The 17,350-nt window shown below is 36.8% G+C and overlaps 1 protein-coding gene across 1 annotated transcript; it reads left to right on the top strand.

Moving 5' to 3' along the window:
* Positions 1 to 12,260: 12,260 nt before the first annotated feature.
* hoxb1a (homeobox B1a) lies at positions 12,261 to 15,674 on the top strand. Its single transcript, XM_084138408.1, has 2 exons — positions 12,261 to 13,139; positions 13,878 to 15,674. The coding sequence occupies exons 1-2, from the start codon at positions 12,515 to 12,517 to the stop codon at positions 14,192 to 14,194; spliced, it is 942 nt and encodes a 313-aa protein (XP_083994534.1). The 5' UTR covers positions 12,261 to 12,514; the 3' UTR covers positions 14,195 to 15,674.
* Positions 15,675 to 17,350: the final 1,676 nt, after the last annotated feature.

Here is a 17,350-nt window from a genome sequence, read left to right as displayed (position 1 = left end):
AATGGCCTTAAGACTTTACGGTTAGCAGAGTAAATACATTGTATTGGATTATGAGCTCTGTAAACAGCTCCTTTTGTAGTAACTCTTGCTTTCATTTGTTTGGCAAACACACTTTGTTCATAAAAGGCTGGCACTATCATATGCGTATGGTCATATGCGTATCAATGAAGCATCACAGTATGAAGATTAATCAAAATGTTAATTTAAAATGAACCCCAAGGATGTAAATGCAACAATACCACTAAGATGCACCGCTTTGTGCTCTGAAGACAAACAAATTTTGAGTGATTATGAGGCCAATTGAAACCTTTCTTGTGACATTTAATAGCAGTTCAATTCGCATAAATGTTTCGGCATGCATCCGTAGCTCATTTTACTGAAAAACAAGACACATCAGTTCCATATAAAGTCTATAGCCGCTAAAACAGATAAAATTGAAACGCTGATATTTGCACATATACATTTATACAGACTGGATGATTGATAAGCATTATATAATGTTTGATAATGACGTAATAAAGAGCTATAATGAGTCTCTTATCTTGGTCTCTCTATTTGATCTCTTCTATGAGTGAAAAGTAAATGCTGACAAATTGTAAAGGAAACTTTACAAACTAGAGAGAATATACTGAAAACAAAGCCTTTGTGGCAAAGGTTGTGATTGTACACACTCTCTAAACTTCTCCAAAGGAAACAGAATGGGTGTGAAGCTTACAATGACAGGTAGATAAAGTGATGGTCAAATAGCAAGTCAGCGAATACAATAAAATTCATTTTAATCCAAAGACACAAAGGTTTTTTACATGATCATCAAGTCTGATTGCTTAATTTGATTTTTATTTGATTTTCCACAGAAATAAAGGACACACATTTTGATAGCCCTATAGGCTATGTGAAATGGCTGATAAAAAACAAAAAAAGTTTTCTATAAAATATTATATTTAGCCGAAATGGTGGAATTCGTAGAATTTAATTTGAATTTTTTTTTTTTTTTTTTTTTTTTTTGCACGATCTCATGACCAGTGAGATAAAAGGTACGAGTGAGTAAAAGGTGGCTAATTCGTACGATTTGTCAGTGATAGGTAGGCCTATGTTTAGTGGCGGAGTCAGGGGCAGGTCATTTGTACGAATTCATACGAATTGGGCAACTTGTAAAATATGTACGATTTAGCAAAAAGTGTGAGTGAGGTCGTATAAATTCATATGAGTTAGCAACCTAACTCATAAACTCATAAAATTCGTACGAATTGCCGTGAGATCGGGTTGGTTTACACCCCACTGCTGACGCTTATGCTGCGTTTACGCCATGTCACAATTACCGTAAATAAGATATGGCAACACGTGACGCTGTAATTGGAGCTGTTAATGCCAATGGATTCGGACTTACGTTTCTCTTGCACTATTAACTCCAAAATAAATCTGCAGTGGTCGCATGGTACAAGTAAATTAGGAGTCTAAAGTTGTAATTACTAGTTATTCGATCACGCGAATGCTTTTTACAATTCAGGGATGCGTTTCCGTACAACGACCATAGTAGGCCTATACGATGCATCGTTTAAGACAACTACTAGCTAGTTACGACTGTTTCCCGAAACCTTATTGTTGAATCTGTTTGAGATCGAATTGATGCTAGATAACACCGATACGTTGAGTTGAACTATGCTGATAACGACGGAAACGCACCCCAGAATAGTTATGGTAATTAGCCTATTAAGGTACCTTTAGATTTAGGGGCGGGGTTGGGGTAGACATTTAGCTAGCCTATATTAAAAAAAGTGTTTTCGTATGAATCACGTTGTATAAATTCATACGAAATAACCAATTTATAAACAAACAGATATATTTTCTTATGAGATCGTCAGCACAATATCCAAGTCTAATTACAGGCCAAGATAAAATTGTCTGTCATAAACATTTCTTGCAGTAGGCTATTCATTCTTTGGCACCGTTTAAACAATGACAATAAAGTCATCCTCCAGTAGCCTATGTTAACATTAGCATTAGGCCTACGCCAAGGAAGCTCACTGAAAGCATGGTATTTGTTTCAAAATGTTTTCAAAAGACAGCGACAGCTGGTGATGAACACATTCCACAAAGAATGAGACGCATTACTGGCTCAAGACCTCGCATGTCTTTCTGCACAAATTTCTGCTTTTAACAACAACCCTGTTAAATCGAAAAATGTTTTTGACTCCGATGCACTTGCATGATTTAGCTTTGTTAGTCTGTCATTTTTGTGTGTTGATTTGGTCACTGATGTTCATGAAAGCTCACCTGAATTTTCAAATGCTGAAGTAATAAAGTCCTTGTGTGTAAAAACGACAAAAGCATTTGAAGAGCAGCATGGCATGACATGTGGCAATAACCTTCTACAGCAGAATTAGAAACAGGCGGATATTTGCTTTTGTATGCTTGAAGCAGACCCTTCACAGCTGTCCATATCTTTTCAGAGGGTGAGGGGGCATTCACTTACACTTGTACAGTATCTAACAATAACACATTTTTACCCTTAACCCCGCCAACAAGAGAATGTGCTGACAATACCTCGGAGCAATCATGCTCTAAGCTGTCATCTTGTCTATAGCAACAGAGCAGTCACCCAAAAACGTAATGTATCCAGTGATACACCATTGAAGGCAGCTTACTTGTATTTACTTGGAATATTTTGGTATGTTTACAATGATTCTTTGACTAAGTATCAAAGTTATAACATTAAGTAAAACTTACTCAACTGTGTTCCCATGTGTTCCCATCATGCACCGGGGGCATGAAAAATTAATAAGGTTGCATTTTTCACTGTTTTCTAGTTGAATTTACACTGTTTTATCATTGCTTTTGTTGTTAGGTTTATTAATCTGGAGTTCTACTAAAAAGATGACACAATCATACTCAAAAACTATCCATGGATTGTTACCATTATTGTATATTATGTACCAAGTATTAAGGGTCTCTTTGTGCAGTTGAGTACCTCATATATGTTGTCAAGTGTAACAAGAATACACTTTAAAAGCATAGCTTGATTCAGTGCTACATTGTTTGAGTAAATGTTCTTGAAACAGAGTATTGCAAAGTAAACTTCAAAGTAGAAATTACTCAAACCGGCCAAGTTAAATTTACACATTCTTTGTTAATTTTTACATAACTTAGTTAAGTAGATTTTACACAATTCCATACATGTGAAATTTGCTAAAAAATATGGGTGCAAAGACTTGCAAAATAAAAATTAAGTAAATTCTACTTTTTCAGTGTAGTTATTGACTTTTTATTCAAATTATTTTTAGGTTAAACTGTAGGCCTACATGAATGTACACTGTACAAATATTTTCATGATTTGTTATCACAACTTTTTTTTCTTTTATCATATTAAATTACCTTGATAATTAATGTGGTTCAGATAACATAATCTTTTGAGTTTCTGTTGATTAAACCAATATCCATTGTAATAACTCAAAGTTTTTATTTCAATGAACTCAAAATTGTAAGGCAACCAGGTAACTTGGTTAAGTTAAATCAACACTTTTTTTTTACAGTGACAAAAAAAAGGGGTCATCTTTGGTCATGCAACTGGTCACCATTTTAAACAAGTTTTTCAACATTTAAAATCACACATTGCCTTCACTAGTTCATTTTAAATGGCCTTGGATTGTAACATTAACAATGTACAAAAACAATAGCCTAAGTGAAATTTACTTAATTTTTCTTTGGCAAGTTTTTGCACACAGATTCACAAATGGAATTAAGTAAACTCAACTTAAAGCTGCAGTCCGTAACTTTTTTGGGTTAAAAATGATCCAAAATAAATGTTTGAGCAAGTACATAACCAGCTAGTGTTCAAAACATTCTGCTTTCCTTGCTTGATTAAAAAAGCTTGTAATAATGTTTTTAATTCCAGTGGTACTGGTGGATTTCCGCGGGAAATTCAAGCATGTCTTAGCGTCATTATGTCACATCTGTACACATAAAGAAGGTGTCTCAGCTAGTAGGCTATATTGCGAGTGAGGATGTTGGAGGTGGAGATTTATAGCCTTTTCTCACAGCACTTGATATAATTAAACTTATCAATTTGATGGCGGATCCAGATAGGTTCAAACGACAATCACCAGTGACAACTGGAGATTCACCCGTTGTAAAATGCAAAAGACTTTGGAGTGGCTACAGAAAAAAAGAGACTGCAACCGGGCCCATGCGAAAACAAGGATAAATATCGGAAGGGCATTAAATGTAGTCACGTAAAGCTGATGTTGTTAACATTAACAATTTGAGAACAAAGTATAATTTGCATGGTTTGATAATGATAAGCGATCATTAGATTTAATCAGCACAATTTACTGCAGTGCTTTTTTCCCTTAGTTGGTCAGAACAAAAGTGGATGTTACTTATGTTGGTCATACTTCCAAAAAGTAGAATCTATGATTCCAAATGACAGTATCCACACCACATTCTCCTCAAAACATTGGATTCATTCGCACTGTGCCGTGCCCAGGCACAACCCACATAAAGTTGATAATTCTGCGAATAACTGCAATTGCAGATTTCGAACAGAGATGGTGACAAAGAGGTAAAACTACGGACTGCAGCTTTAAAGCTACACTGTGTAATTTTTTAAGTTGATTCTTAGCAAAAAACACTTTGTTCTTTCAAAATGATATGTGCTCATTAATGTGTAATTACTTCTACCAACTAATCAAGTATTCTCGTAAGCGTAGACTCTGCCATTTAGAATAGATACGAGCGAGTTGCTCGAATGGCGGAAGCCATGTTGCGCCTCCATCTTGAAAATACATTAGCCAAAGAGGGACATACCTGGAAATTCAAGCTTCGCCTTTCGCGTTTTTACACTCAGTGGCACCGTGACGAATGCGAGGGGGAGATTACTCGCAACTGCCAGCAGATTTGAAATAATCCGGCCACCGTAGGAGTTAAAACGCCCTCGGAATGGGAGGGGCTAGAAAGTAATATTCAGTTGGTAGTCATAAACAATTTCACTGCTAGATGGGAGAAAATCCTACACAGTGTAGCTTTAATTAAGTACAATTTAAAAAAGAAAATAAGTGACTTTAACTTGGCAAGTAAAAGGTTGAGTAATTTCTACTTAGTTGAAGTTTACTTTCCAATACTTTTTACTCAAACAATATAACATTGTAGCTCACAATACACAATGACGGTAACATTCTATGGATCATTTTCGAGTATGAATGTGTCATTTTGAGTAGAATATGAACTCCAGATGTCACAAAATGTAAGTTACTAAACCTAACAACAAAAGCAATGAAAAAAATAAAATCAACCTTCTTAAAAATTCAAGCCCCAGTGCATGATGGGACACCAGCATCAGAAAAGATGAGTAGGTTTAACTTAACTTTATAACGTTGATATTTACGTTTTCATTTCTACAAGCTTGAATTGAGTACTAATGTAGAATTTACTTTTTTTAAATTCTTGCCTGAACTAACTAATTTGTTTTTTTCTGTAGTATTTACTTCACCATGGAATAATTTGTATCAATCTTTCTATTAATATAAGCAGGGAAATGTTATTATTTAGGGTACATTTCCTGTCCATTGATGATAATTATGTTTTTTTTTCTAACAAAAACATCTCACACTAATATTTTATGCACTCTGTTTTTAAGTTTGAATAAAATTGCCTTTATGTCGCTTAAATTTGTTTTTATAATGTTTGCTTTTTGAAATGAGTGGGTCTTGAGTTGAAAATAATGGATAAAAAATGCTAAAGTCAAGATTATCTAGATTATTTTTTATTATTCTAGAAATGTATTTCTACAATCTAAATACCTTACAAAAATAGATCGAGTTTAAACAGATTTTTCTTTCAAATAAGAAAATATTTCATTTTATTAATGTCCACAAAAATTCTGTCAACTACTAACCAAACACTCCCAGAAAACTATAAAATGGTTTATGTCAAAACCATGTGACCAGCATCATGTGATGTAATTTTCTTCTCCAGCAACTATTTAATGATTAAGCTTTGCAACTACAAAGTAGATACACTGATCAATTATAAATACTAAAAACAAATGTTGGTTTCCTGAGAAAGCATATTGTTTTTACACTTTTTTCACTGATGTGAAATGTACCCTAAACTATAGAAATCGTAAAATCTGCATGCATAATAATTATAAAATAATTAGCAATTGTATATAACACATTGCCCCAACTTCACACACATAAACGTACTCACCTATGTTAGGTAAGTTGGGGCAATGTCATGATTTCTTCAAGTTTTTAAATATTAAAGACCTAAATGAACTGTAACTGCAGGTGCATTGAGACAACTTACCCCATATAGAGTGACAGTATGCTCCACTATAGGGGCAGGTTGTCTCAAATACTCAAGACTTCAAATAGACTTGATGAAGAAATTTTCAATAAGCCCCACCACTCACTGAGATACGAGTAAAAAGTGTGACAACTAGTATATAGCCTACAGTATATCTTATAAATCAAAATATACACTTTTGATACATTTAATGCATCCTTGCTGAATAAAAGTATTAATTTATTTAAAACAATAAAACAATAAAAAATAAAAGTCTTACCCTACACTTTTGAAAGCAGTATATCATGGTTTCCACAAAAATGAAGCAGCACAGCTGTTTTCAACACTGATAATAATAAGAAATGTTTCATATTATATCTGAAGGATCATGTGACACTAAAGACTGGAGGAATGATGCTAAAAAATTCAGCTTTGCTATCACAAGAATAACTTACATTTAGAAGAATATTAAAATTGTAAGAAAAGCAAATTAAGTTGTAATTATATTTCACAATATTATTATTATTATTTATTTTTTTTTACTGTTTTTTGATCAAATAACAACCTCTCTGCAAAGTATGTGGAAAAGACTGTGCAAAGACTATTTTTGAGCTTCATTTTTTCTATGGGATCAAAAAGTGCACTGCAATAATGCAATTGTCAGTCTCTTCTAAAAAGTGGGAGATGGAATATCCACTCAGAGAGTGCCTATCGATTTCCATGGCTTTCTGCTCAGACAGCCAACCAATATGGTAAAGAGGTAATGAACAACATATAGAATGTCATGTGACCTTCTGAAAGCTTGGAATGGAAGCAGAGTGCTTTAGCCCACAGTGAGCATAGTGTTCTCACTTATCATATTTAGCTACCTACGACATGTAAAATTCATAATTTGTTTCGCCTGAATGAACCACTGAAAGTGTCCCAATCACACAAAGTAAATAATAGACTTGAATGATTTTTGTTGACATTATACAAATATGATGGTTTGTAATCTGTAGTGATGCAATGATAAGAATATATCAATCATGCTGAATGAGAGATAAGGGCTTTGGATATTTTTTTTAATAGAAAATTCAATTCATCATAAAGCAAAAGGAGCAGAGTAAGCAGCCTTACCCTTAGGCCATTCCATGAAGCTGAACATTGTGCAATATTTATATCAACATCTTGCAAATCGTAACTGAATGCACGCCAAACACTCACAATCGAGCCTAGTTTTAGTGGTGGTATATTCTATCTAATTTCTAGTATTAATCACGTATGGTGTCAGCCATAAATGGATGCCACACATACCAATTCATCTTGGAATGGCAACAGTGGTGACTCTGTGATGGAGAGGCATGACTTATCAATAGCTTTAACAGTCAAACCTGAGCTTTAGGTACTGTGAGCTACAAATTCAGTTGACCCAGCATAGACCATCTACATACTTGACCCTTAAACCCCAGCTGTCAAGAAACCAGGCCTGTGATGCAAAATTTTAATCAAAATTTTAATCAAAGCATTTGTAATGCAAATATCAAATACAGCTTTTTTGGAACAGTGCATGTTACATCTCTCAATAACCGAGCAGCACGCTAATATGACTACCATAACCTTTCTTGCATTGTAAAACGTAGGCCTATTTAAAGAGCCTAAAAATTGAATTTTATAAATTATTAAATAATTTATTGTTTGAAAAACAATGTTTTGCCTTTACAACAATCTTTTTTTTAAAGTTAGATTAGAAATGTAAAAAGTCTTCACACTTATTAGGAGAATAGAGGTCTTTAACATGATAATGCATGTTTAATGCATGCTACTCATATGAGACCTCATATATGTCTGTGACCCCATGACATGAAACTTTAAACCAGTGACTTTATGAAAATGTGTGTGTACATATCTAGCAAAAGTACTTAAGATTTAGTCACACATGGGCAACCTCCACTTTGCTACTCGACCACCTGGAATGACAACACCTGCCCAGAAAGTTTACATCTGATTTGCATATAGTTGACAAAGAGAGAGTGCCCTGTGAGAGATTTGACAGCGAGAGGTTAATTTTACATAGCTGCATGGTGAGAAACACTAAATAGTATATGTATAATGATGTGTTGTGTAGGTAAAAATAGAAGTGTAAAAATAATGTGGACGCTTCACAGCAAAAAAAAAGAAAGAAAGAAAGTATTTTTGACTTATTTTCCAGTTAAAAATTCTAAAACAATATATTTTTCAGTTTCTTGCCAAGTAACTTTACCCTTTTTTTTCTTTTCTTTTTTCTTTTTTGAGAATTACTCATCAATACCAGCGTATTTTGTTTTATTACACTGGCAGATTTATCCACTCGTTTTAAGTATAAACAAGATAAAAACAATCTGCCTCAAGTGAATTTATCTATGTATTTGATTTTTTTTTTTTTTCTATTTTACTGGAATGCAAGACAAAAATAACTTTTTTGGGGGGAGGGGGCTATTGTTTACAATGGAATGCTAACATATTGAAGACGGTTGTGAATTTTTTTTAAGGTGGTGATGAGCTTGAAATACTTAGTTGAAGATATATTTGAAGATAGATAGATGATATATATATATATATATATATAGACAGATAGACAGACAGAGAGATAGATAGATAGATAGATAGATAGATAGATAGATAGATAGATAGATAGATAGATAGATAGATAGATAGGCGTAAGCGTAAGCTTGACTGTAAGCATTCATTTGACACTAACCTGAATGAGGCCATATCCTTACACAACAGATTGTGACAGTCTAAACAAGGTCAACCTATAGACTGTGCTTTGTGGAGACATTGCATGGCCCTGTTTTCTTAGAATAACAAAGAATGACAGCTTGTATTCACACAAACTCCTATTTTTCTTTCTAGATACGCCTGTATTGCACGGTATCTGAATCATGTCAGCAGATATTTTGCATAGTTTGTCTAAGAGGACATTAAGATGAATAATTGTGCCTGCATCTGCTAAAAATCTGATTTATTGAATGCTATTGTAATATGTTTGAACTAGCAAATTAAGTGTGCACACATATTTACACTGAATGTTTGAAAAAATTGGAAAAGAAAGTAAGTCAGACGAGACAACTAGAGAGAGAAGTATATACAGTATAGCATGCATGTTGTGGAGAGGGTGCGTGAGTTCTAGCAATCTCATTTGAGAAGTCGGGTAAACTGGCAAAAACCAAACCGATGCCATTGTTTCTACTGCTCCATCACCCATTTGGTTGTTTGCACCAGTGGATTAAGATAAATTATCTGGAATGATTTGGAAGTGAAATTCAGACAATCGGCATGTCCTACGTTTGTTTATTAAATGACGACTTGGATAATTTAGGAGACAAAGCCGATGGCCCATTTAACCTCTGAGTAGAATATGAAAATGAGGGCGGGACTGACTTTGGGTAGGTGTCACCTCTCAAAAGATGGATACATGAGTAAAATCATTTAATTTGTATAGCGATTTTCTTAATAGCCCAAGCACTTTACGTGTGCAATGGAAAATATCTTAATCTCCACCTACATGAATAAATGATGCTGTTGATAAGCCAGTGTGTGTCAATGCGTTACCCCACATCAGCTGCTCAAGTGAAGACACTGAGGAAGGGTTGGAGGGTGAAGGAAATGAGCCAGCTATCAGAACTGAGAATGTTAAAAGGCCTGGGCTGAGGAACTGTAAGTTAAATAGTAAAATTAATTATAGTAACAAGATGTCATCTGTGGTGTTAAGGTTAACACATGCAGCTAAATGTACAAGCTCTCAATGTTGAGCACATGGTGTGGAATGAAGAAAGAAAAATATAGGCTATTTGAATGGCTTCAAGGGCCATTCATTATGCAAGTTAATGACTTGGTCATGCAAAAAAAAAAAAAAAAAAAAAAAGTAAAAAAAAAAAACCATTCAAAGGTTGTTATGATGGGAGGTCCATTACTCTCAGCTGCAATTTTAGGTTTTGCCTAGCAAAATAGTAAAATAACTGCCAGAGTGTATAAATTGAGGAAGAAAAAAATATGTTTTAAGATTTTGTATTAAACAGCATAGCAATGATCACAAACATTATTCACAACTGTTACATGACATTACATAAGTGGTGTTTCATCACATACGTTTGCCTACGTTTCACTGGTTAATGTATTGTAGTGATTTCAAACAGTTTTCACGGGTCAGACACATTAAGCACGTGACATGTGCATTCGACCAAGCCATGGCTATGCTACAACTAAATCAAAGTTAAACGACAGAAATTAAGGACATTCCAGAGTTACAGAGTTTTTTTTAATTATTATTATTATTATCCAGAACTGAAATGTTATATGCAAATGGAGCCATTGCGAAGTTGATAGCTGTTAGAGTTTTAATACTCACTTAGCCTACGCAGGAATACATCTAGCGAGCCGCGAGGGTGCGCTTTTTTTTTTGCGTCAGAAGAACGTTTAAGCTTTTGCAAATAGGCTAGTTTTGATAATAGTTACTAAATTAATGACAATTTATTTATTAATACTGTATCAACTCTATACGTAATAATAGGCTAATAATAAACACTGCCAGTGTTAAATTAACATTGCCAATTACATAAACTAAACAATGTTTTGCTGTGTAATAATAATAATTATTTATAGAATTGATACATTTTAATGCCTCTTTTCTATTTTAACAACTGTTAACAGAGTCTCCTTTATACGTTTTTTTATCTTGTAATATTTAAAAAAACAACAAAAAACTTTTAAGTCACAATTCTTTTATCTCACATCTATTTCAAAATCTTGGCGTCAATAGACATTAGCAAGAGTCGTTCTTAATCATTCGTTTGTGATAAGTGGAAACATAAACTGCTGTTTGTTTTGGTAGGCTATGTTTGCCTGACGTTGGTACTCGCCTGTATAAAACACTGTAACCAATCAACTGATGAATTCGTTTAAAACAAATGGACCTGAAGCCTCAAGGACTCTTGAGTTTAGGACAGAGCAGCAACAGTACTTAAAAAAACTGCTCAAAGTAGTTTGGAATCGTGGGCTGCGTAACTAGACAATCACTTGGCACGTGAATCGACAGATAACAAATCGCTGTGGGCGTTATATTGTTACCCTTTCTTGTACCACCATGTACTAATGAGCAAATATATTCGAACTTCTTCAGTCCCCCTATATTGAGCGTGGGCTTTATATGAAGAGGAAGACTTGCTCAGCATTGTCGTCTTAATTAATTATTAGCTTCTCTCTTCTCCTGCTGTCCACCAACGCCTGCCAAGCCATCCATGTTCCAGACGAACTCATTAGTTTGACGTATAACCCTAAAGTTTGGGAGATTAGGTTTAGAACGCGTGATTTATAATCTTACAATTTTAAAACTAAAATTACAACTGTAAATACTATCTTCTACACTTTGACCAGCTGTTGAAAAAATCGAGTACAATTCCAGGCAGCAAAGCAGCAACACTCGTTTCCACAGGCAGAGAGAGAGAGAAAAAGAACTCGTTGACGTTCCTTTCCTGCTTGTTTGGACTCAACAGAAGGCTCGCTGTCGACCTAATTTCGTTTAGGTAACAGATCAGTTCAGTGATTTAATTAGACGGATCCAAAGCCAACCAGCACTGATCTGCGAACCGTGGCGTCACTTCCAATTCGAGTGTTAAACAGATTTCCGTTCTAAACACACATAATGAACTCTGCGTTCGGCGAGTCTTAAAGGCAACAGTGAGCATTACTCTTATTAAATAGGACAATCGAGATCACACAGGCCTACTTCAGAACATTACAGTAGGAAGATAACGCATTCTTTAATAAACTCGCGCGATTAAAACTAGAAACTAAATGCAGATGGTAAGTAAAGAGATGAGAGGAGATGAAGGCCTAAATCTCAATGCAAAAGTCTGAAACGTTCTTTCTTTATTTCTCTTTCTCTCATTCGGAGAGCCTTTCACGCAGGGTTTGACATATTCTAGCTGTTATCAGATTGATGGGCTAGTTTGATTGAAGTGGCTTTGTCATGCAAATGTCAAGCGCGTGATGGATGGTCGCCGTGCGCTGACAAACTTCTGGAGGTCCCCTCACCATTGGCGCCGTGACGTCTCACGTGACCAGCAGCTGAGGTAAAGATGTGTTATAGGGAAGCACGAGCAAATACTCAAGAGGTAAGCATTTCCCCCCTTCCGCATGACATACTGTTACGAGCTTGCAGGACAGGAGGCTCTCCCGATCTCTCAGGTTGACCCTCCGCCATTAATAGCGCATGGACAATTCCAGAATGAACTCTTTCTTAGAGTACACAATTTGTAACCGTGGGACGAACGCCTACTCGCCCAAGGCTGGATACCACCACACGGACCCGGCGTTCTCGGGCCCCTTCCTCACCGGACACGCAAGTGACAGCTATAACGCTGATGGACGACTTTACGTAGGGGGGAGCAACCAGCCAGCAACAGCACAACATCAGCACCAGAGCGGCGTTTACGCGCATCACCAGCACCAAACGCATCAGAGTGGCATTGTCACCTACGGTGGCACGGGGACTAGTTATGGGACCCAGGCCTGCGCCAACCCGGACTATGCTCAACATCAGTATTTCATAAACCCCGAGCAGGATGGGATGTATTATCACTCATCGGGGTTTTCTACCTCAAATGTCGGTCCTCACTATGGCTCCATGGCTGGTGCCTACTGCGGAGCGCAGGGAGCCGTTCCAGCCGCACCTTATCAGCATCATGGGTGCGAGGGCCAGGACCACCAGCGAGGCTACTCACAAGGCACCTATGCCGACTTATCGGCCTCCCAAGAGAGGGAGACTGACACGGATCAGTCGCCACCTGGGAAAACATTCGACTGGATGAAAGTCAAAAGGAACCCCCCCAAAACAGGTGGATTGAATTGCCTCTTTGAAGCAAATACATAGTGCTGTACACTCAGACCGACAGAAATTATGCCTTACATAAAAGCGAATAAGTTTTCAGATCTACATAACCAAAGTATAACACATTATACACAAAATTAGAAACTTTTTACCTAAGATATCTAAAAATGAAATGCATTTTAAAAACGGGCCTGTTCATTTCAGTTTCAACCCGTCTCCCCCTGCGTTAATGCATCAAACATACATGCTTTCGTTCGCCATAGGAAATGCAATAGCACTGTTATCTTTAGCTTGTCCCGGTTCTCGCCGCGCAACATTCGTTTTTGTTGGCCTCCATTGTGTTCTTAAGCTTCCCTCTCCTGTCCCAGTCGTGTTTGCCTCACAACGATTTAGTGCACCAACTTTTACGCAAAGGGGCCACCATTTTGACATACTGTACAAATTGAGTGGTCATAAAGCCATCTTTGGGGAGTATTGAATTGCATGTATTCCATAGACTCCGTTATGAGTTCTTTCAAAACTGATAAGTACAGACAGGGGAATTATGGTACGGTCAGCAAAGTTTGCAATACCGAATAACTTGTTGAACTGCAGTTTCAAATCGTCACATCTAATTAAGGATAATAACAACCAGCGTTTTTTAAAATATAAATATAAGGCAATTAATTATGATCATGATTAATTTATCTGTGTTCAATTGTTTGACAAACAGTCATGTAATCATCCTTTCACTTTTTCCTCGCAGCTAAAGTGGCCGAATACGGACTGGGACCGCAAAACACAATTCGGACGAATTTCACTACCAAACAACTCACAGAGCTCGAGAAAGAGTTTCACTTCAGCAAGTATCTCACGCGAGCGCGGCGAGTCGAAATCGCTGCCACGCTCGAGCTGAACGAGACACAGGTCAAGATTTGGTTTCAGAACCGCCGAATGAAGCAGAAGAAGCGAGAGAAGGAGGGACTCGCCCCTGCTTCATCCACCCTGTCTAAAGACCTCGAGGATCACTCTGATCACTCAACTTCAACATCTCCTGGAGCTTCTCCAAGTCCGGATTCCTAACCGAGGACAATAACTTTGGGTGCAGTGAACAGCAGATTCGAAATATATCGTAAAGTCTATTAATTTAAGCATTCCAAAATGTGCCAGAAAGACTTTCTCGTGTTCTTTTATTATAGGACAGCTGGTTTTTAGGAAACTGAAAAAAAGTCTTTTAGAACAACAATGGACATTTTACACCGTTTGCTAGAACAAAATTTCCAAAACTCATTGGAAATGTTTGTGTGTGTTATACAGGGTATTTCTACAATGATGATGAAAATAATGCACTTTCACGATGTTTACAAGTCTCTGAAAGAACCTAACTGACTTTACAGGGAGCTTACTGTGTTGTCAAAATATGTATTGATGTTTTTGTTGCGTTTATGATGATTTATTTGATGTACACATTTCATATACCTGAGTCTTGTGGATTGTAGCTTATAAGGGTTTTCGGACTCCTTGCACTATGCGTTTACAGGGTAGGCCTTTACTGAACACCAGCACAATTTACAGGAACACGTGAACGATTCCCTCTCAATGTACACTGTGATATTCCATTACTACAACGAGAAATAATTAATACTGTGTTGCCAGTCAGGCTTAATTTACTACATAAATTTGGATATTGAACATGTGACATGCGCCTTGGGAAAGTTCCGTTCCGTTTGTAGAACAAAAGGACAATGCAGGGTGTTACTTTTCTTTATTAAAACATTTACAGAATTAGATTTTTTAGCCTAGTATTTTTTATGCGCAGATGAGCTGAGTTTTATTAGTTACTGTCTGCATGATTCCGTAATCTAAATGTCTCAATCAAATGTTTCTGTCAGTTCTTTATCTACCTCAAATAAAAACAATATTTTACTGAACCAGTCTCTAGATTACATATGTAGCCTATGCGTGTGTAAATAATATAAGAAAAATATAAAAAATTAACATACTAGAAAAAAAGAAAGAAAAAAAAGTAGCTATGGAGTAATTGATGACATGGGTTTAACAGTCCTTCTCTTCACTTCTTGGAGGGTGAGAAAGCGAACACCAGTCAGTAGTGTTATAGGATGCTCGGAGCACGGCACGGAACGGAATGTTGGTGAGCAATCAGGGTGGTTCACGATGACCTTTTTACCTCATTGCGCTTCTGGGATATCTAAACATACAAACAGACTCGCTCATGAGTGCTTTAGGGGTGGCACAAATAGCACTGGGCCTGAGCAAATTAAAAGAAAGACATGCTTTCAAGAAACGAAACAGAATTGTGGGTGGCGCATTTTAGTTATTGAGTTTTGTAGCCTAATTAATTGACATCTTACTTGCCTAACACATTGAACACTTTCAAAACCATAAAAATAGTCGTTTACAAGCATTTAATTATCATTCACGAGTGCTTAACAACAAATTAAGCATTCTTAAAAGGGAAAAAATATCGACTTCGCCAATTCACATTATAGCTCTCCAAATCGGTTGCTGAAATATTATTGTAATTGACAAAGACATTAAGACATTAAAGTCACTGCAAAAAAAAAATAAAAATCGGTAAGAATTAAACTTGTGCCATGACAGACAAGTTTGGTTTTTGCAATAGGTGGTAGCATTAGGTCCACTTCAGAGGAAGAAAATGCCGCGTTGCAGTGGCAATCACACCAGCTCACTGGGTGCTTCCGTTAATGAAACGCATATAGGCCAGAGTGTTTGTGGCAAGAAAGACAACATATAATCATATTTGATTACTAGATATAATATCATTAGATTCGTTTCTGCCACATATAATTCACAATATCCTTAATATTACGAAATAAAAACACTTTTAGTAACTTTTTCTAAGATTTATTTTATTCCATAAAAATATCATTTTGTATTTTATGAGCTAATGTTTAGCCTATCTACAAAATATATAGGCTACACAATCATAACGAGTTGGCTCAACATATATCAACACAGAGGAAATAAAGACGATACAGCTACTGCTCTATGTGATTGGCTCTGGACCATCTGCTGGTGCAGATTTCACTCACGCTGTTCAGGACGTTTGTCCTGTAGCCCCCTGAACGGGCCTTTGATCCGGCCGCTACCCCCGCGGTCAACCTCCCTGCTCTGCATTGAAACGTAAAGTAATGCTTACAGTAGGGGGTTTAAATAGAGGTCACCGTTAACTTTACCTGAACTCTTTAAAAAAAAAAACAACAACCCTGCAAATAGACGAGTCATGACTTCACTGTCCCATAGCAAGAAGATATTACATTAACCAACATTTGAAAAGCAAAATGCTTGTAACCTATAACATTCTCAAAAAAATTAACAAAAGCAAAGTGTTTTAATTAGGCTACGTTTCAGTCGTTTTTTGTTAGACTAACTATAATTTGCAATCCCTCATATTAATAGGGCTACTTAATAGCCTATTGAGATTTGTGTGTTGCCTCTTGCAAATTATGGTTTTACATACAGTATCCACAGGATTTGTTTAGGACTGTCATGAAGACTGGACATAGCCTACATTATGCTTTATTAATAGGTATAACCTAATTTCGAGTCACTGCTCATTCTAAAAAATTTAAACCAAAAATCTCATTGAGCATCACATAACCATCTGCTTTCTATCAGTGCTCTATAGCCAGACTTTCGTTCAAATTATACACATCAGACTTTAGAAACTCTCGGTTTACTTTTGTGCCACCTCAAAAACACAAGCACAGCAAAGCAGGTGAGCGAGAGAGGGCAAACTCCGGTGAAAGAACTGGGTGAATGAACTCTGAGCTGGAGGGTGCTGACAAGTGTTGAAGAGAACTAGTGGAGGGGGGTCGGAAAGGTTTGGGGGTCGTTTTTCGAACATTTAAGGAAACGAGTTTGCCTAACTTTTCCCCCCTTGTTCTCTCTCTCTTGTGGCCTCACCTCTTCCCCAAAGTTTACGCGGGCTTGACAGTTCCATTTCATCCACGACCCTCTGACGGACTACCCCAATATTTGCTCAGGCGGACAGGTTTGCCCTGGGCCCTGCCTCAAACATCCCCTGACTGCTTCTCCCCTGGCCTCGGTTCACCCAGAGTTCAGGCCCAAATTAATACTCGAAATAGGCAGGTCAGCTTGTCAGGAGCTGCGGACGGGCTTCCATCTCGCCGGGGTCACGCGCAGGTCTTGAGCTGCGAGCACCGTTCTGGGGCTTCACTTACAGTCTCTCTAGAA

Source organism: Abramis brama (assembly GCF_963993115.1).
Source record: "Abramis brama genome assembly, chromosome: 1".
Classification (NCBI taxonomy): Eukaryota; Metazoa; Chordata; class Actinopteri; order Cypriniformes; family Leuciscidae; genus Abramis; species Abramis brama.
The sequence above is the reverse complement of the archived record's forward strand: the minus strand, read 5'-3'. Positions and strand labels throughout refer to the sequence as shown.

Bases quoted from the DNA above. Each gene is read 5' to 3' on its own strand.
- hoxb1a (XM_084138408.1), top strand. From the start codon at position 12,515: ATGGACAATTCCAGAATGAACTCTTTCTTAGAGTACACAATTTGTAAC. The intron at 13,140-13,877 runs GTGGATTGAATT...TTTTCCTCGCAG, and splicing joins AAGGAACCCCCCCAAAACAG to CTAAAGTGGCCGAATACGGA.